This window comes from Trichechus manatus, unplaced genomic scaffold (assembly GCF_000243295.1).
Source record: "Trichechus manatus latirostris isolate Lorelei unplaced genomic scaffold, TriManLat1.0 scaffold00165, whole genome shotgun sequence".
NCBI lineage: Eukaryota > Metazoa > Chordata > Mammalia > Sirenia > Trichechidae > Trichechus > Trichechus manatus.
The window spans coordinates 1905143-1926646 of record NW_004444101.1 but is presented as its reverse complement, the minus strand read 5'-3'; the positions used below and the strand labels follow the sequence as shown (position 1 = coordinate 1926646).

The window sequence follows — 21504 nt, the reverse complement described above, 5'->3', positions numbered from 1 at the left end:
GCTTCTGGGTGGATTCAAACCTCCAACCTTTCAGTCAGCAGGTGAGTGCATTAATCGCTTGCACTTACCAGGGGCTCTGTGCTAACAAAGGCTCTTTTTAAAAGAACGTTAAATATACCACGGACTGCCAGAAGGACGAACACATCTGTCTTGGAAGAAGTACAGCCAGAACGCTCCTTAGAAGTGAGGATGGTGAGACTCCATTTCACGTACTTTGGACATGTTATCAGGACCCACCAGTCCCGGGAGAAGGACATCACACTTAGCAAAGTAGAGGGTCAGCGTAAAAGAGGAGGACCCTCAACGAGATGAGCTGACACAGTGGCTGCAACAATGGGCTCAAGCACAACAATGACAGTGAGGATGGGGCAGGACCGGGCAGTGTTTCCTTCTGTTGTACACGGGGTCGCGATGAGTCGGAACCGACTGGAAGGTACCTACAACAACAGAAGTCTGGTGCTCAGAGCAGCATTTCTTGGTGCTCAGGGTGAAGGAATATTGAGGTTGGAAGAACGTGGTGCCCGGACTCCTTCCCTGTATGTGAAACAGCCTTAGCCCAGCTCTCCTGCCCCGGAGCCACTGGTGGCTGGGGGACCTAGAAGGCCCGAGGCCCCCGGCTGCTCCCCCTGCTGGAGGCCTCCAGGGTGGCAGTCTAGTAATTTCGCAATTAAGCCCAGGCCTTGGAGGAGTGGTTGTTTGCTGCCCTGGACGGCAGTGAGCCCACGCTCTGCTCCAGGTCCTGGGGGCACAGCAGGGGTGGGGGCGCTTGGGCAGGCACAGGTCCCCTGCAGAGCAGCACTTGTGCACCAGGGGGCGCCCGGGGCCTCTCTGAGCCTGGCCCCCTCCGTCCGCCCCTCCTTCTGTACTCTGAACCGCAACAACCACAGCCGCACACCATCTGTCTCCAGGCCTGCTTCCAGGCCTTTCCAGAACGTGCTCAGCACTTGGTGTGTTTTACCTGCATGTGCCCGGGAGCCCGGAGCCTGGCCTATGGGCCCTGAAGGAACATTCCCCAGATGGACCCCTGTGCTCCCCCCAAATCTCCCAGGAGGGCCCCCAGAACCTGTAAGTGTGCCCAAGGCCCACCTCGGCGGAGCTGTGGTTCAGGATTCTCCCTCAGAGCAACCCGCTTGCCCTCCACTGGATGCGTCAGCTACAAATCAGCTCCCCAACCCCACAACTTCATGGATAGGCATCAAAGCGGGTCAGACACGGTGGCCTCCAAGAACCCGGTGGCCCTGATGTTCTCACATGAACAATACCTCCTTCCCCCAGTGAAACGCACTAGCTCTGATTTAAGCCACTTGTCTGCAAACGGGGCCGTTGTGTAAACGAGCGAGCGGACCCTCGGAACGTTAGGACACCTGTGGCGGACGATTTCATCGGTCAATGTCTGCAAAGTGAGTCTTCACCAAGTTAGCAGGGTTTAAATATCCTCAGTGGGATTTCCTTTAAACTCTGCCTGCCAAGCATATGAAAGAACTGATGAAATATTTTCCTCTTGTAAAAGACATAATACAAGACCAAGTGTAAATACACGTTTTGATAACATCTCATGTCTCCATTAAGTGATGTTGTTGTGTGCCAGCGAGTCACTGTTGACTCATAGCAACCCCATGTGACAGAGTAGAGCTGTCCTATAGGGTTTCCTAGGCTGTAATCTTTATAGGAGCAGATCACCAGGTCTTTCTCCTCTGACCGTGGAATTGATTCCCTCTCCCGATGACTCCATGTGACAGAGTAGAACTGCCCCGTAGGATTTCCTAGGCTGTAACCTTTATGGGAGCAGATGGCCAGGTCTTTTCTCCCATGGAGCTGCTGGGTGGGTTTGAAGTGCCAACCTTTTGGTTAGCAGCTGAGCACTTAACCATTGCACCACCAGGACTCTTTCTCAATTAAGTAGCCCTGTGCAATGAATGAGGAAGACCGGAGAAGAATTAATGCATTCAAATTATGATATTGGCAAAGGATATTGAATACACCATGGACTGCCAGACAACATATACATCTGCCTTGGAAGATGTACAATCAGAGCGCTCCTTAGAAGCAAGGATGGCGAGACTTTATCTCACTTATTTTGGACATGTTATCGGGAAGGACCAGTCCCTGGAGAAGGACATCCTGCTTGGTAAAATAGAGGGTCAGCAATAAAGAGGAAGACCCTCAATAAAATGGTTTGACATAATGGCTGCAACAACGGGCTCAAACATGACTACGATTGTGAGGAGGGCGCAGGACGGGGCAGAGGTTCGTTCTCTTGTACACAGGGTCACTGTGAGTTGGAACCGACTCGATAGTACCTAACAAACACTGAAAGCTTTCATTTCTCTCAAATGACTTGGTGTTGGGGTGAAAAGTTTCCCCTCAAACAAAGGACAGGATTGGATTCTTCTGCGCCACCATTACCTGACTCTCGGACAGAGTCCGGCTTCTCCGTCTTGCATGGTGGGAGGCCGTCCAATGGACCCTGACGGAGTCCTCATCCGAGGTGTCCACATCGGCCAGGTACTGGGACAGGAGCTGGTCTTTCCTGATGATACCTTTGGAACAAAAGCAAGTTTGAGTTACTCGGATGTAAAACTGAAAGCCAATGGGTGCACTTTTTCCGGTGAAGAGAAATGAGAGATTAAGGGAAATGAGGACATACATGGTTATGGTTGGATGTGATGGAATTAAAACCCTTAAATCAAATGAGGAAGGGGCTGAGTCCACATCCTCACCCCAGGATCTTCGGGAAGACAGAAGCCCTGCGCTGACAGTCAGGTAAGGGTTGTAGTGATTGTTGTTAGGTGCCGTTGAGTTGGTTCCGACTCATAGCTATTCCATGTACAGCTGGGAAGAAGGACCCAGTGGTCGGTCAACTTCTGAAGAGAATTAGCCAGGTGAGGGTTGCAGAGCCTAAAGTCATTGTTGTTTGGGGTGTTTTTTTTTTTTTTTAAATTAAATTTAACAAGTCATTTATTGACTACTGCACATTTTATATGCTAACCGAAAGCAGAAAATATTTTAAAAATTTTAAACATTTAAGCAAAACAGCGTATGTAAATAATTCCATTGAAGACATGTTGTTGAAACATGATTATCCATCTTAGCAAGGCATAATTGGTAGAAAACATTTAAGCTTTAAATGGCATAAACTTCTCCTACAGTCTTGACTTGAAAGATACAACACTCGAAATGGCCACTTAAGAATTTCTTCTCTCAGCTTCATTGACAAGTCAACGCACCTGCTGGTGTGGCTGGGTGCCATCGAGTCGATTTTGACTCATAGTGAGCCCATGTGACAGGGTAGAGCTGCCTTCTAGGGTTTTCTAGGCTGTAATCTTTCTGGAGCAGATCACCGGCTCTTTCCCCCATTGGTGTGTATTTTTTTAAAGCCATTTTTGCAAAGCAGATAATGTAACGATGTCACACCAAATTCCAGGGGAGGGTCCCAGGATGCCTCCCCCAGTGGTTGTGACCTCGAGAGGTCTTTCTGGATGGGCCACTGCTGGTCGTTTTCGGTGCCAGACTGGCGATTCGCAGACTTGGGTGGGCACACGTCATTCATGGCTTGACATGCTGATTCCTGGGCTCTGGGGGTGGCGTTGGAGCCCAGGAGCCATCATTTCAAGCCACACCGTAGGTGGCATTAGACAAAAATGCCTTAGAATCAATGGAATAGGGTAGTAAGTGGAGGAGGGGTGCTTGCTATCATCAATGGCCTCATCAATAATCACCCGCCCACACCTCTGGTTGGCCTGGAGGGAGACACACACAGCACCAGGGCACTGGGGGCTGCAAGGAAGAGCGTCAGGGTTGACATTCACACACAAAGTATCTGACCAGAAGGTCGCAGATATTTCTGTGCTCGACACACAGTCATATCAGTACAGTGAATCCTGCCGACAGCCGGAATGAACTGAGCCTTGTGCATTTTCTCTTTCCCTGGAGAACATGCCCAGCCTGCCCCTCCTGGGAGACCACACAGAGTGAAGACGAGCAGTGCCACCCTGCACCAGCCAGCCCCTGCTGTTCTGCCAACCACAGGAGGAGCCCAGCCAAGATCAGCTGTTGTTGTCAGCTACAGATGGGACCCCTGCCCTGGCCAACAACTCTACCTCAGCCTTGGAAGACCCTCAGGCGGAGGACTAGCTAGGCTGTGCCCACACTCCTGACCCATGGAAACAGTGAGCTAATGAGCTGTTCTAAGCTTTGTGACCATTTTTATGTGGCTGTAGAAAGCTGGTGGGACCATCTCATTCAGTCCTTTAACCCTGGGAGGAGGTAGGCATTGTTACCCCTTTTCACAACGAGGAAACTGAGGCATAGTAGGTTGAGTCATGTGAGCACATAGCATGCCCTATTTCATTAAATCGCAGGCCCTGAAGATTTCAGGGTGTGCCTTTAAGAAAGCAGCTACACCGTGAGTGACCCCTAACACACTGCTTTCTTATCACGTCGACTGCAAGATACTCCCAATTTAAGAGGTGCTGACGGAGGCCTGGTGGCGCAGTAGTTAAGAACTCAGCTGCTAACCAAAAGGTCAGCAGTTTGAATCCACCAGCCGCTCCTCGAAACCCTATGGGGCAGTTCTACTCTGTCCTATAGGTTTGCTATGAGTCGGAATGCACTCGACGGCAATGGGTTTGGGTTGTTTTGGTCTGGCTATGTGAAAACCTGTCTTAGAATCAAGGAAATAGGGTGGTTAATTAATGGGCAGAGTGAGGCATCAACCTCAGAACTGCCTGGCTCCAAAGCTCTGTCTCGGCATCATACAGTCCCGCCTTCTCCCACCCTCCTCACCTCCCCACTCCCCCGCCCCCAGATGCTCAGGTGACTGCGGATCATGGGAGGAACTGAAAGTCTGTGTAAGCCTCGGCCCTGGGACTTGGTCAACGTGTACCCATTTGTTCATTACTGACCAGTTGCCATTGAGTCCACCCCGACTCATGGTGCCCCCACGTGTGTCAGAGTAGAACCGCCCTCATAGGGCTTTCAAATGGCTGATTTTTTGGAAGTAGATCACCAGGCCTTTCTTCTGAGGTACCTCTGGGTGGACTCAAACCTCCATCCTCTTGGTTAGCAGCTGAGCACATTAACCGTTTGCCCCACCCAGGACTCCACTCGTTATTTAGGGGGAAGTAAAGGGCCACCTCTCCCCCCACACTCCAAAGCCTCCGGGATCCTCATCAGCATGAGAGAACATGAGGTGATGGTCTCTATAAGACAGCAGAAAGGCACAAACAGAAGTCTGACTGGTTTCCTCGCACACGTTGTCTTAACCAGGTTCCCCCGAAGGCTGGCTCCATGCTGCAGTTAAGCAGAAGCACGTTTGTGGGGTGACTGGGCTTCCTCTCTAGTCATACTCACGCCTGCATTAATGGGGGCCCCAAACTCCCGAACCCCAGAATACACACCTACAGGGCAGAGGAAAAGACAGCAATTGGTGGGAGGAGTCTGCAGATTGCATTATGAAGCAAAGCTGTCTGACAACGAGATTAAACTGAGCAGGTGGAGGCGCTCAGCATTTAGAGACCGCCTGATGAAGGGCTCCGGGCAGGTGTGATGTTTGAGGATGTCCATCCGCCAGCAGCCTGCACCAGACGGGGTTGGGGGAGCGCCCTGACGGGACCTACCCCTGCTTTCGGGGCCCACTCAGCTGGAGCTGCCCCGTCTGGGGTCGCGGTGGTTGCTTGGGTGGCCAGTGTCCCTGTCCCACACCAGCTCAGCACCCTCCCTAACAGGTGGCAAGGATCTGAGCACCCAGCCGCAGGAGAGAGGGTGTCGGTGGCATTTTCCAGGGCTGCACACACTGAACAAGCACGTCGAATGAAGGGCTATTTTAAGTCAGCCTGTGGTGGTTAACATGCTCTGTGCTAACCAAAATGTTCGAGGTTTGACTCCACCCAGAAGCGCCTTGGAAGAAAGGCCTGGCGATCTATTTCCAAAAGGTCACGGCCATTGAAAACCCTATGGAGCACAGTTCTACTCTGACACACATGGGGTCGCCATGAGTCGGAGTTGACCCCACAGCGAGTGATTTTTGTATGTCTGCATATACTGGAGTGAAGGGGCAGCTTTCCTGGCAGCCCCTCCCCATGCACAGTGGATCTGGGGGACCCTGGCCAAAGCACCCACCGGGTGTGGCAGCCTCCCCCAAGGCTGTCCCGCAGGCATCTCCAGGGGGGCAGAGCTCAGTGAGGGCGTGTTGTCCGGAGGGCAAGGGGCCGTCCCTCTGCACTTCTGGATGGGGCTGAGACCTGGTGGCCCCCATGTCAGCATCTACTACCACAGCGCTCTGCAAGGTGGCCTCCTCCATGCCTGGGTCACCTGTGAGGGACTGAGCACAGGGCGCCATCAGCCTCAGAAGGTCTACTGGGGGGCAGCTTCTTGGAACGTGGGTCTTTCAAGTCAAAGCCCACCCACCGTTCCCCGCCCACCATGCCCTAGAGCCTGTTACGACTACTCAGCCATCAGACACTGCTCCTCCACCCTGCCGCCCCCACCTGGCACTGGACACCTCGCCCTCAGGTTATGGGGGGCAGACGCTGGAGCACACTGACCTGCAGGCTGTCCACGGCCGTGGGGTCAGAGGACAGGTGCAGGGCGTGATGGCAGGACTGAGTGGAGTCATCCGAGTCGGACTCCAGGTCCCGGCCGTGGATGGCGAGGCGTTTCTTCTGCGCAGGCATGGACGTGGGAGGACGGGTCAGCATCGATGAACTGAGGGACACGCACCCTCCCCCAAACTCGGCCCAGGGCCCAGCTGGCTGGGGGTCCAGGCTGGCTTCTCAGCAGGCTGTGCCCACCCACACCTTTCTCTGGGTTTTCTGTGCTAAGCCTCTGCAGTGCTCGGTGATCTCCGAGACTGTTAAGGGGGAGGGAGGAGGCTCTTTGTGCTCAGCTGTATCATTAGTGGGGGCCTCAGGAATGTTTACAATTCAGGATGTCAGGGCCTTAGGAGGCTCGAGGCTCAGGCAGGTGAGGTGGCTGGGGCAGGACTTACTTTGCTGCCCCCGGGCTGGGCCTGGGCTGCTGCGTCCAGTTCTCCATCCTCATCTGTCTGCTCACTGTCTCCACTGTTCTCACCAGGGGTCTGCTCAGGCCCACCTACGACAGATACCAGGGAGACTCCACCAGGGAGAGCCAAGAACAATCTGTCCATCCATCCATCTGTCCCCCATCCATCCATCCATCCACCCTCCCACCCACCTATCTGTCCATCCAGCCACCCATCCATCCACAATCCATTCATCTATCAACCATCCATCTATCCATCCACCCTGACACCCATCTACACACCTACCCATCCATCATCCATTCATCCATTCATCTACACCCACACCCCACACCCACACCCATCCACACACCCCATCCACCCTCCCACACACCCACCTATCCATCATTCATCTATCCATCCATCCATCCATCCAGGGAAAGATGACCCAGTAAGAAAGGTAAAGCACGGGCTTACTTGTGCTTACTTGCTAATCGGTAGTGAAATTGTTCAAGCACAAGTAAGCCCGTGCTTACCTTGTTTACTGGATCATCCATCCCTGTCAGGGATTGTACATTTGAAAAGAGGCTTTGATTCTGTAGGAAGGTGCTGTGGGGTTGGGAGAGAGACAGATGCCAGCCATCCCTAGAAGTAGAGTCTAATGTGGTGAAAAAATGTGAAATTGTTCCCTACAGATGATCTGGTAAGCAAGGTGAGCACCATGCTTACCTTGCTTATTAGACAATCCGCCCCTGCATTCATTCACCCATTGAGAAACATTCAGACAAGGCCCTCTGCTGGCAAAGCCCTATTCAAGCATGAGTTAGAACTGGTCCAGACTACAGCATAAAACCTGCAGTTTGCATCGCCAAAATCATGCTTAAAAAATCCAAAGAGTTGACGTGAAGCCCCTGGGTGGTGCAAACGGTTAACATGTTTGGCTGCTAACTGAAAGGCTGGAGGTTCTAGTCCACCCAGAGGCACATCGGAAGAAAGGCCTGGCAATCTACATCCAAAAAATCAGCCATTGAAAACCCTACAAAGCACAGTTCTACTCTGACATGCATGATGTTGTCATGAGTTGGAGTGGACACAATGGCAGCTGGTTTGACGTGGGACAGAGATTTCTTGACCACTTGTGACAGGGTGAGAAAACACAAATCAAGTCATTTGCAGCATAAGTGACTTACTGTGGATGTCCGGCAAGCTGTGCACCTGGGCAGGTGAATCTATAACGAAAGAAAAAGCACTGAGAACAAAGACATTTCTGGAAGGGCTGCATGCTTGACAAGGGGCTGGTTTCCTTCCTTTTCATGCCATTGGCACTGGCTTCTTTGGACCTGTGGTCCGGTTATGGAGAGTTTCAGCGAACACACATCCACCCCTCTCCCAGCTCCTCTTGAGAAGCTCAGTTGGGAAAGACCCCTGGAGGCCCCCCAACTGCACAAAGCCTGCAACAGGGCCTGGCTGGGCCGAGTTTCAAAACATTAACTTTAATAGTTTATTTTTTACCTTGAATTTTCTTTTTTTTTTTTTAAAGGCACAGCTTTCTCAGTTTTGTGCTCCGTCCGTCCTTGTAACCTTTTGTTATGGACTGAATTGTGTCCCCTGAAAAGCAACGTGGAAGTCCTAACCCCCCTACCTGATGTGACACTGTTTGGAAACGGGTTTGCTTTTGTTAGGTTAACGAGGTCATACCTGAGTAGGAGGGGCCCTAAGCCTAATCCCTTTGGAATGGTGTCTTATAAAAAGAGCAGATCAGGCACAGACACGGGGAAGGCAGATGCCACGTGAGCCTCGTTGACGAGAAAAGCAACGTCCAGGATCGAGGCCTGCAGAAGGAATTGCCGTGGCCAAGACCTGATTTGGACTTTTAGCCTCCAGACCCGTGAGAAACTAAATTCCTGTTCTTTAAGGATACGGACTTGTGGTATTTTGTTATGGCGGGCTCGCAAGCTAAGCTACCTTTCTTAATGTGATGTACAGGCAGGCCCTGGGTTACGAACGTCCGACTTAGTACAACTCATAGTTACGAACCAAGCCCCTTAAAGCCTATTATATTAAAAATTCCAGGTACCTACAATGGTTCGTAATAACAAGCTGGTGCTACTTTGCGGCACACATGAAAACATTATTATTAACGATACTGTATTATGCTAGAGATGTTTTAGTGTATCTGGAAGTGTTTCTTTAATGCTTTTTACGCACAGAAAGGTACGCTATATACTACGTACTAAGACAAACATTTGATTAACGGACATTAGCTATGAACTGTACCTAACTGTTCCGACTTACCTACAAGTTCAACTTAAAGACAGATTTAGGAATGGAACTCGTTTGTAATCCAGGGACTGCCTGTGTTTACAGGAAGCACGTGGGAGATCATAGCCCCTGGGGAATCCCTCCCAGGTCAGAACTGAGACCTTCAGCTGGGGCTGGGAGCAGCAGCTGGGACTCAGGTGCAAGAGCTAGTGGCTTCTGCTGCCCCACAGCGCCACCTCCTGGCAAATTGGAAAGTGGCAGGTTTGGCGCTGTGTTGACTTCCCAGTTCTGGGCCTGGCTGTGACCTTTTATAAAACACACTCTTAGCTGTACCCTAGACCAGAAGAAACCAGTTGCTGTTGCGTGGACTCGTGGCAACTGCATGTGTGTCAGTCAGAGTAGAACTGTGCTCCAAGGGTTCTGAAACGCTGATTTTTTTGGAAGCAGACGGCCAACCTTTCTTTCCAGCCTCCTCTAGGTGGGTTCGAACCTCTAATCTTTCGTTTAGAGCCAAGCGTGTTAACCGTTTGCACTGCCCAGGTTCTCCTGAGCCCCACTCCCATCCCTGGAATCTCCCCAGTGAGATACAGATACCGGAGCATTTCAAAACCCCTCAGGGGTCCTCAGGTCTGCTGGGGTTCTCCAGGGAGTGGGCTGCCTTTGGGGTTGGCCTTCCTCACGCTCCGTGTTGCTTCCACCCCGAGCACTGCTGCAGGGGCCGGATGGAGCTGTCGCTGGGGGAAGAGGGTTTGTTCTAAGGAGACCCCTGGGCTGGATCCTGGCTGGCCAGGTGGGGTGTGTGGATGTGGGGATCTGCGATGGGCATGCTCCAGCCTGGCACCGAGATGACAGCCACCAAGGATCCCTGGGCGTGTCACTGTAGAGGGAGGAGGTGGGCAGGAGCCCCCAAGAATATGGTGACGGCACCTGCCCCTGTTGTTCAGGCACTTCTTGTCCCATCTGTCATCTCAGCACGGTTATTGGGGGGCCTCTGTTCACTCTCAAAGACACCCCAGTTTGGATGAGTATCATACGCCCCCACCCAGAAGCCCAGCCACCCCAGGGGTCTGCTGCTCCGTACAGGTGAGGATGCGTCCGTGGTCTCCATCCTAAATTAAATGATGAGCCCAGGTGCCTCGGAAATGCCTGTGCCAGGCCCCTGAGGTCAGGAATGTTCCCAGGGGGTCTGCTCACTTGTGCCTCTTCTGTATGTTACGGGCTGGATTGTGTTCCCCAAAACATATGGGGAAGTCCTAACCCCTGGTGCCTGTGAATGTGACCTTGGTTGGAAATAGGGTCTGTGAAGATGCTATCAGTTAAGTGAACTTGAAGTTGTGATGGAGCAGGGTGGGTCCTAGTCCAATGTGGCTGATGCCCTTACAAAAGAGGAGAAGTGGCATAGGGACAGGCACACGGAGAAGATGGCCACGTGAAGACAGAGGCACAGGCCGGAGTGAGGCTGCCAGAAGCCAGGGAATGTGAGGATTGCCAGCGATGACCAGAGGCTGGGAGAGAGGCAAGGGGCAGATTCTCCCTCAGAGCCTCAGAGGGAATCAACACGGCCGACACCCTGATTCGGACCCTCAGCCTCCAGACTGTGAGTTTATGTGAGAACATACACTTGTCTTCTTGTAAGCCCCCCGTTTGTCGTACTTTGTTACAGCAGTCCTAGCAAACAAAGACAATACACAAACCTGAGGCTTTAAGGTGCACACACAAAGGTGGTGCCTTCCTGGGGGGCTGGGGCAGACTCTGGGCTGGAGCACGGTGAGGACCTCCAATCCAAGGAGCCCCACGTCTGCTCTGGATATACCCGAAGCTGCTGGAGCCGGCTGCCACTTAATGGCCCTGGGGACTCGCCTGCACCCTCCAGAGAGAGAGACTCAAGACTCTGAGACCCCAAGACCCTGAGACCCCAACCTGGCCCAGGGGGCTGTTCTGTCTGGGCTGAATTGCAGAAACTCAAGTCCAGGTGGCAGTGACGAGGCCCTGCTGTCTCCTAAACGCTGCTTAGTGATCTCCTCCCAAGTTCAGGAGAAACGCCCACTGTCCCCCCCGAAACATTCTCCCCAATCCCTTAAAGGAAGACATGTTTACAGCTAACTTATTGCAGCTGTAAAGACCAGCCTGGATGTCAAGTTCATCAAGAAATAAATACCTGGATTCAAAACATTAAAAAAACCGTGATTGCATTACAATAGATTTCTCTAGGTCTTGATAATCATTGGAGTCTCTGGGTGGTGCAAACAGTTAACGCACTCAGCTGCTAACCAAAAGTTCGGAGGTTCCAGTTCACCCAGAAGCACCTCAGAAGAAAGGCCTGGCGATCTACTTCCAAAAAATCAGCCACTGAAAACCCTATGGAGCACAGCTCTACTCTGACACCCATGGGGTCGCCAGGAGTCAGGGTTGACTTGACGGCAACTGGTCTGGTGTTTGGTTTTGATAATCCTCAGAACCCTGTGGAATGTTTGTTGAAAACTGAGCATCTAGGTTGCAGTCAGACGCCACGAGGAAGAAGGGTCTGGACACCACACAGCACTGACAAGCACCCTGGTGACCAGGCTACCAGCCCAGTTGAAGAACTTTAGCTACGAGTCCTCTGTGTGCTCTGAAAGCTCCAGAAAAGCATAACTTCAGTAGTGGGGAAGTGAGCATCATGCAGGACTTCCGAGGAGCCCAGGCCAGCTGTATGCAGAAGTTTGCACCCGCTACGGGAAGGAGCCAACGCCACAGAAGACTCCAGAATGGGGATGAGCAGAAAGGTGTGCACAGGTTCCCAGTACACTGGTCCTGAAGCACTAGGACCCGCCTGGGAATAAGAGGGCCGTGGTGAGGCCCCACCCCTTGCCCTCCAGGCTTACCTCCAGCCTGCAGCCTCCCAAAGAGGTACCGGACCACCTTGGCGCTCCCGAACCGCTTGAAGCGGGCCCGCACGTGCTCGTAGTACCACTCCAGGGAGCCGACCTTCACGACCCTGCAGGCATGGGCCGGGGGATGTCCGTGGCACTATCAGCGAGCAGCCGCCACACGCACGCAATGCCACCCTCATTGCCTCGCCCCACATCGGGACCTCGCCAGCCCAGAGCCCACGGGGCTGTCTGACCTGGGGGACACATCAACCCAGAGCCCATGGGGCTGTCCAACCTGGGGAACAAGCAGCCCAGAGCCCATGGGGCTGTCCAACCCAGGGGATACGTAGCCCAGAGCCCATGGGGCCATCTGACCTGGGGAACAAGCAGCCCAGAGCCCACAGGGCTGTCCAACCCAGGGGATGCACAGCCCACAGCCCAGTCTGGGGATGTGCAGCCCAGAGCTCACAGGACCGTCAGACCCGGGAGACACACAGCCCAGAGCCCATGGAGTAGTCTGACCCATAGGACAAGCAGCCCAGAATCCATGGGGCCGTCAGACCCGGGGGACATGCGGCTCACGGGGCGTCAGACTCCAGGCCACTCACTGGGCCAGGCGGCAGGGGTCGCACAGCCAGCCCTGCTCCCTGGGGTGGGCGCTGCCACACTCCTTGCAGGTGAAGAGGCCGCAGTCCAGGCACTGCCTCCTGCTGTTCACCAGGAGCCGGTAGGGCTGAAGGCAGCGTGCACAGTGCGACTCTTGCAGGTGGGCCGAGTCCGACAGCAGCTCCCTCTTGGAATTTTCCCTCTTAATCTGGCCCTTCAAGCCTCTGAGGGAAATATCAGAAAGAGGAAATCTGGATGCCTTGTGTTTGCAACAGGCTTTAAACACAAACACAGACATACACACACAGACACAGACTGACAGACACAGAAGCATAGACACACAGACACAGACATACACACAGAGACACACATGCACGCGCACACACACACACACACACAGACACACACGGACACACACACATACACACACAGATACAAACAGACACAGAAGCATAGACACACAGACAGAAACGGACACAGACATACCCACAGACACACATGCATGCACACACACACAGACACACACACAGAGACACACAAACACATAGACAGATACAGACATACACACAGACGCACACAGACACATATACATACACACACACGCACACAGACACACAGACGGACACACAGACGGACACACAGACACACATCCCGGCACTCTCTCACGTTCAGAAATGCTGACCTGAAGTCGGACAAAGACACCCACAGCACCCTTACCATTTCCAGCGGCACCCCACGCCCCATTCTCCCCAGGGGGAAGACCAAGAGGTTGAATCCAAACATGCACTTTGGTATTTTGGAGGGAAGCGTATTTTCCCATGGAAATGGCAGTGTATTGAAACACTGGCCATCTTGTGCTGCCTCGGTTTTCCACTTACTGCCAAGGGGCCGTGAACCACACAGACTCAGAGCACAGGGTGGGGCAGTCCCACCATTGCCCATACAGCCTCACGGAACCCACATATAATGAGAGGTTCTCCCACAGAGCTCCTAAACCACAAATTCACACTCTCTTCCCAGCTGGGATCCTGACCGCTGAGCCCAAATGCCAAGACTGTTTTGCTGGACGAGCGTGGATCCGTATCATCAGCACCCACTGTCCAGTCTCCCCTGGTGGTGTGGGGGTGGCGGTTCTGCGGAGCCTAGCAGCCCTGGGGCTGCAGTCTGCTTGGCCACGTGGTTCTCTAGAACCATCCTGTTGCCCAGTCTGATGGGTTAACAGGAGGTTAGAGAAGAGAGAAGAATCCGGAGATTCAGGGGTTGGTCGGAGCAGCAGAGAAGATGCAGGGAATGAGGGGGTGGGGGAAGTGAGAAGGGCAAGACACGCGTGAGCTTAATCATGCTTATTTACTAATCTGTAGTGTACAATTTCAGTGAAACGTATGTGAAACTGTGCACTACAGATTAGTAAATAAACACAATGAAGCCCATGCATTCGTTCCTTGCTTACTGTAAGTGGGGACATACCGTGCTTACTGGTTAATCTGCCCCTGGGAGGGAGGGGTAGATGCCCACTTCTGTAAGGCTTGGGCCAGTCACACCCGCTCTGCCAGGGCCTGAGTTAACTGCTCTCAGTTAATGACAATATCAGGTTGGTGCCCTTTTGTAAAAGCTGAGGAGCTTCACCAAGACTAGTATTTGGAAGGCAGATTATTACACCTCCCTGGAGTCCCTGGATGGTAGAAATGGTTAACTGCTTGGCTGTTAACCAAAAGGTTGGAGGTTTGAGTCTACCCAGAGGCACCTCAGAAGAAAGGACTGGTGATCTACTTCCAAAAAAACAGACACTGAGAACCCTATGGAGCAGTGCTGCTTGGACACGTGTAGGGTCGTCATGTGCAGTGTGATGGATCACTTTTGTGTGGCCTTTTAGCCATAGCCTTGTAACTTCCAACCAAGTGATTGGGCGAGACTGTGCAGATACGGTAATTGTGGCCCACCAAAGGGATTGGTCAGTTTTGCCATTCCACTGGGCTTGAAATGAGCCACTCCAGAGATGGGAAGAGAGAAGAGCCCACCATCACCAAGGACGAACAGCCAAGGGCCAGCACATCCTTTGGACTTGGGATCCCTGCACTGAGATGCTCCTGGAACTAGGAGACAGACAGACAGACAGGCAGACAGACAGAGAGATGTAACACTGAAGGCAGAGACCCGGCAGCAGAGACCCGGTGGCAGGAGATAGCATGGTGGCCTTCCCAGCCCATGGAGGTAGAAAATTGAGTGCCTTTGGGGAGAGGCCTAGGAGCAGGCAGAGGCCCAGTATGGCTGGGAGGAGGCTGTCCTGATGGAAGAACTGTATCCTGAGTGTTCTTGAGCCTGAATTGTAACTATTGCTTCCCTAATAAACCCCATAATCGTGAGTGTGTTCTGTGATTTCTATGTGGCCATTGCAATGAATTATGGAACCCAGCAGAGAAGCAGGGAGTGCCGTGGGAGGGACGGCTGGTGTCAGAATTAGTAAAGATGGCTGAGAGAGGAGGCATGGCTGACCTCTCCCTCACAGGAATTAGGCTGTTAATCTTGGTTCTCCTTCCCCTCGTGAAGAGTGAGGAGGTCAGACACTGCCCCCATGCTGTTTTTACACCATCAGTTGGAGTAAACGACCGTAACTGGTTAGAGGGGGCTCAGGGTCCTGAGGATAAAGCCAGATATTTCTTATCAAGCCACTCCAGGATTTTCCCAGCAGGAGAGCCAGAGCCGCGTTAATACCAAATCTGTCCCAGTGGAGCATGACTGAAACGGCTTGGCTTGGCGAGTTTCCAGAGCAGGAGTTACCCAGCACCTGGAAGTCCCAGGAAAACCACAGCTCTCCTAGACCATCAGGGTTTTATTGGTCTGGCTTCCTGGTGAGTGAGCCAAGGTGAGCTGCTGTGAAACCTGCCCCACGCAGGGAACACGTTCATGTGTTCTGGGTTTCGGACAACGTCTGCCAAACATAATATTTTTAGTTTTAGGTAAGATGAAATGAATCCATTCTGACAAAAGGTAGTGAGACACCAGGTGTTGTGGTCCCCTGAGAACAGAGGTTCCTGTCACCGATGCCCCAGAGCATGGTGGAGGGAGAAGGCATTGGGTGATTCTAGGGGCCTGGAGAAAGGACTTGTGGTTTCAAGTGGCCTTGGCTGACCTTCACTGACTTCCCTCCTCCAGCTTTCATAAAAAGACTTGCGAAGTCAGAGCCATAAAGGAAACCGGGCACAGCTTCGAAAACAAAAGGGGCCAACCAGTTGTGGGAATCTAGGACGAATCCAGTGGTCCGCTAGAGAGATAAAGCTGCCTTGACAAGAAGATAATACCTTTGCCTCAAACAGAACTGCACGGAACACCTGGCTCCAGGTAGAAGGGGCTCGTCTCCTCCATTCTTTCCCCGGCTGTGTCTGCACCAACCAGGAGAGCTGGCGGGCACCCATGCTGGGCAGGCTGGTCCAGCCTCTCTCCCGTGACTGTCTCCTCATTCTCTGTCCAGGCAGAGCTGTGCCCCGGGGCCCACACAGCAGGAAGGATACATGGACATGTCCTATATCCTGAGGGGTGAGGTCCCTTAAACACAGCCAGGAACGGTCCTGGTGATGTCTGAAGGTCAATATTTCCCAGGTGCAGAATTTGGGAGAAAGAATCATTACGCTGTATATCAGATCCTTTGCAACACAACTCCCCTTCTTTGTGGTTGGAAGGAGATGGAGACCCCACCCTGGTCCTGAGTGGCTGGCTGGGCACACCACCCTGACCTGGGCTTCTGTTGGGAGCAGTGCGGGCAGAGCAGTACACACACCTGCTTATAGCAAGGGCTGGGTTGGACCTGAGGCCTCCCCACTACGGGTGCATCTGTAGGGAAAAGTCCAACTTGCAGATGTGTGTTAGACGTCTCATTATGCTGAAGATTCAGGAGTAAGACACCTCTGAGTGTGATTTACTAGCAGAAACAGAAAAGGAACTGAAGCAGTTCAGCTTGGCATGCTAACTGTGGCATGAGAAGGTGCAAGAGACAGGGGAGGAAGTGAGGCTGAGATGGGAAGACCATGGCTCTGTTGACTGAGGAGGGAAAACAGCTGGCTAAAAAAAGTGTTAAAAAGCAAAGACGTCACTTGGATGAGTAAGGTGAGCCTGACCCAAGCCACAGTCTCTTCAATTATCTCATGGGCACGCAAAAGCTGGACAATAAGAAAGGAAGACTGAAGAAGAATTGATACATTTGAATTGTGGTTCTGGTGAAGAATATTGAATATACCGTGGACTGTCAAAAAAGTGAACAAATCAGTCTTAGAAGAAATCTAACCAGAATGTTCCTTAGAAGTGAGGGTGGCAACTTTGATTTGCTTGCTTTGGACGTGTCGTCAGGAACCAAAAGCTAGAACATGACATCGTGTTTGGTAAAGTAGAAGGTCTGCAAAAATGAGGGAAACTCTCCTTGAGATGCATTGAGATGCTGGCCACAGCAATGGACTCAGACATACCAATGATGGTGAAGATGGCACAGGAATGGCTAATGTTTCATTCTGTTGTACAAAAAGTCACCATGAATCGGAGCTGACTTAACAGCAGCTAACAACACAGTGTCAAAGCTGTTTTCACAGTAACGCAATGACGGTGTCTGCCTTTTTCTCTGTGTTGACGTTTGTGCGATGGGGCAAGAACAACAGTGGGTAAAACTGCTGGGGCCTCAACAGGAATCAAGACCCGGACACCAAAGTGCATTGGTATCCTTCACGGCACAAGAAAAGAAAAAGAAAGGAAGGGAAGGGATAGGAAGAAAAGGAAAAGAAGGTGGGGGGGAAGGGTAAGGGAAGAAAAGCAGTTTCAGTTAAGAATGTTCTTGAAGACACAGTAAAAATGATTAATCTTATTGCACCTTGACCCTTGTACACATCTTCTTCATATTCTGTGTGATGATGTGGGGCCCGCACGTGAAGCTCTTCAGCTGTATCTTGATGTACAATGGATGCCTCGATGAAAGGAATTGGGCGTGTGTTTGAGTTGTGACCCAAACTAGACACTTTTTCCAAGAAACACCATTTTCACCGGAAAGAACGTCTGAGAGATAAAGGACTGCGACTTGGATGTTTGGCAGACATTTTCTCAAATGTGAACAAAGTGAGCCTGTCCCTCCAAGGAAAGCAAGTGACAGTATTTGCTGCAATGATATAATTCAAGCTTTCAAGCACCAAGTAGTTTTTGGGAAAACTTATAACCGCCACTGTGAGCTCCACAGTTTCACAAGACTTACAGATTTCTGATGAGGTCGGCGGTGATGTTAAGGAATGCGATTTTTTCGTGGCATGTAATGAAATGTGTCAACATTTGGGAAATCTGCATAGCTCCGTGAACCGGGCTTTTCCAAGTAACCAACGTCACAAAATCACTCATGGCTAAGACATCTACTCCAAGGGCAATGCACACCAATGGACCTTAATGTAACAACGTACAAAAAGTTCACGGATACGGTTTCAGATTCCACATTGCAACTGACCTTTCAGAAACCATCAGTTGTCAGATTTTCATGAAGACTAAGGTGCACCTGACCCAAGCCATGGTGTTTTCAATTACCTCATATGCGTGTGAAAGTTGGATGATGATTAAGGAAGACTGAAGAATTGACGCCTTTGAATTGCAGTGTTGGCCAAGAATTGAATATACCATGGACTGCCAAAAGAATGAATAAATCTGTCTTGGAAGAAGTACAACCAGAATACTTCTTGGAAGCTAGGATGGTGAGACTACATCTCACATACTTTGGACATGTTATCAGGAGGGACCAGTCCCCGGAGAAGGACATCATGCTTGGTAAAGTAGAGGGTCAGCGAAAAAGAGGAAGACCCTCAACAAGATGGATTGACACAGTGGCTGCAACAATGGGCTCAAGCATAACAACGATTGCAAGGATGGCACAGGACCTGGTAGTGTTTTATTTTGTTGTACATGGGGTTGCTATGGTCAGAACCAACTCAATGGCCCCTGATAACAACAACACCAAAAACAATCTCCACAATTATTTGAAAAGTCTTTTAAAGCGTTGTTGTTAGTTGCTGTCGAGTTGATTCCAACTTGTGGCGACCACATGTGTTGCAAAGTAGAACTATCCCATAGGGTTTTCTTGGCTGTAATGTTAACATAAAGGAGACCTGGGGGCACAGTGGTTAAGGGTTCGGCTGCTAACTGAAAGGTCAGTGGTTCGAACCCACCAGCCGCTCTGCGGGAAAAAGACATGGCAGTCTGCTTCCAAAAAAGATTACAGCCTTGGAAACCCTATGGGGCAGTTTTACTCTGTCCTATAGGGTCACTATGAGTTGGAATCAACTGGGTGGCAATGGGCTTAATCTTAACAGAAGCAGATGGTCAGGCCTTACTTCTGCAGTACTGCTGGGTGGGTTCAAACTGTCAACCTTTAGGTTAGCAGTCAAGCACAAACTGTTTGCACCACCCAGGAACCTTTTCCAGCTCCTGGACGCCACCTGCTCTCCTTGGCTCATGGCCCCTTCCTCTACCTGCGGAGCCACAATGGCAGGTTGAGTCCTTCTCGCCCTGCATCACTCAGACTCCTGTGCTATTCTGTCTCCTCTCCCACTGAGTGGACTTTGTGGTTGGATTGGGCCCACCCAGAAACCCAGGGCAAACTCCCCACATCAAGGCCAGCTGACCAGCAACCTTCATTCCCCTTTGCCACGTGACTAATACATCCTCAGGGTCTGGTATTAGGACACGGACATCTTTTTCTGGGGGGAGGGGGACATCCATTATTCTGTCTCCCAGGCAGCAACATTTCCAGAGTCCTGAGGGGTAACTGTGTGAGATAAGAGTTTATTCCCAGCCGAGTGGAGCAGAAAGACGATCAGATACAAAGCCCACCACTCCATGCCACTCCTAAGACAATTTACTTGAAGGTATACTCCAGGTGGCAGAGAGATGAATCCCAGAGAAAACCCCGAGAATGGGAATTAGGACCCTAAGAACTGGGTGCCATAGGCTAAAAGGACCAATGTGTCCCAGAATTAAGGGATAAAATAATTAAAAGTATAGCAACCAAACTCAACATACTCAAAACCCAAACCAAACCCACTGCTGTCGAGTCTATTCCAACTCATAGCGACCCTATAGGACAGAGCAGAACTGCCCCATAGGGTTTCCAAGGCTGTAATCTTTACGGAAGCAGACTGCCCCAGCTTTCTCCCCCGGAACAGCTGGTGGGTTGGAACTGCTGATCTTTCTGTTAGCAGTTGAGTGCTTAACCACTGCACCACCACAGCTGCTCAAAACTAAACACAGCTGCCGAAGCTATTTGCTTAAAGAGGACCAATATAATGTGATGCTAGCTGAAATAGTAAGGATGTGAGTCAAAAGCTCCAGATGATATAAATAGATATCAGGAATGACACCGAGGGAAACAGACCCTTGCTCAGGTTCTCTGAGGTCCTTGAAGGCAATGACGATGAAGACAGAAATCAGAGGGAGGAAGAAAGGCGAGGTCTCACCCAGGCCGCTAAGCGAGCTCTGAGAACCTCCTAAATGGACTTGAGGCTGGCAGCACATGTGCTACTCCAGTGCCCCCCGGCCCTCCGCGTCCTTGTCCTGGAGTTGTCTGTCTGAGGTGCCAAGTGGCCAGAAAAAGGCGGCTTCAAGTTACTTATTCTTCAGCCCGCCCTGGTTTGCCTCCCCCTGGATGATGGCTGCCAGGTTTTCTCTGGAATGCCATTCTGTTTACGGAGATTACGAATCCACATTGCCACCTGTTTGCCTTTCGGGGTCAGGTCTGTAGGACTAATATTTGATTTGTGGGCCGTCCCCTGGCAAGCAGGCTGTTCTATCTGGGGACTCGCAGTCTCTACCCAAGGGCGTGACTCAGCCTGGCCAGCTGGACCATCTCGTCATTTACCCCGGCTTTGGGCATACCCGATATGTCGTGGCACAGCCATGACCTCGATACAGGCAGGAAGCAGCTTCTGAAAAGGCTGCAAACACTCACTATAGAAGGCAGAAGGAGCCCTGGTGGCGCAGTGCTTAAGGGCTCGGCCGCCAACCAAAAGGTTGGCGGTTTAAACCCACTAGCTGCTCCGTGGGAGAAAGATGTGGTGGTCTGCTTCCGTAAAGATTACAGCCTTGGATAGCTTATGGGGTAGTTCTACTCTGTCCTATAGGGTCACTATAAGTCCCAATGGACTCCAAGGCAACAGGGGTAGAAGGGAATAGAAAAATTAACAATGAGGACAGGCTCTACAATGTCCAGGCTGATGCTCTTTTCTTTGGCTCTGGGCTCTTCCAGAGAGGGAGGGGGTTAAAAAGCTGTGACGGGTTACTGCGAGCTCCCTCCAAGAAGGAAAATACTTTCTATCTGTCATCGAGTCCACCCTGACTCATGGTGCCCCCATGTGTGTCAGGGCAGATGTGTGCTCTGTAGGGTTTTCGATCGCTGATTCTTCAGAAGCAGATCACCAGCCCTTTCTTTCTAAGTGCCTCTGGGTGGACTGCAACCTCCAACCTTTCGGCTAGCAGCCTAGCACATTAACCGATCGTTTGCACCACCCAGGGACGCCCCCAAGAAGGTGCTTCTTTGTATTTATGGGACATTTATAAAATAATAACACGATTATCTTTTTTGTACTTAAAACCTTTTCAACACCCAAGTGACACACATTTATGTAGAACACCGAGAAGATAGAGATGAACAATGATACAAAACAGTACACAGCAAGATCTCCACCCCCGCCCCAGACATGCCCATGGTGTTGCAGAGCTGGGCGGCCTGCCTTATCCTGTTTCCTACCCGGGAAAGGTGATAGCGATAGCAGCCACATCATAGGAAGCCTGGGG

At 51.5% G+C, this 21504-nt stretch overlaps 1 protein-coding gene across 1 annotated transcript in view; it reads right to left on the bottom strand.

Annotated features, from left to right (window-relative positions):
* The window catches only part of MLPH (melanophilin), a 46062-nt gene that overhangs the window by 17618 nt on the left and 6940 nt on the right, over window positions 1–21504 (bottom strand). Inside the window, exons 2-6 of the mRNA XM_004386462.1 lie at window positions 12702–12923; window positions 12106–12218; window positions 6989–7092; window positions 6546–6662; window positions 3992–4008 (exon numbers count right to left, since the gene is read on the bottom strand). Of these exons, the coding sequence (XP_004386519.1) occupies window positions 3992–4008; window positions 6546–6662; window positions 6989–7092; window positions 12106–12218; window positions 12702–12923 (573 nt within the window). The remainder of the gene's footprint in view (window positions 1–3991; window positions 4009–6545; window positions 6663–6988; window positions 7093–12105; window positions 12219–12701; window positions 12924–21504) is intronic.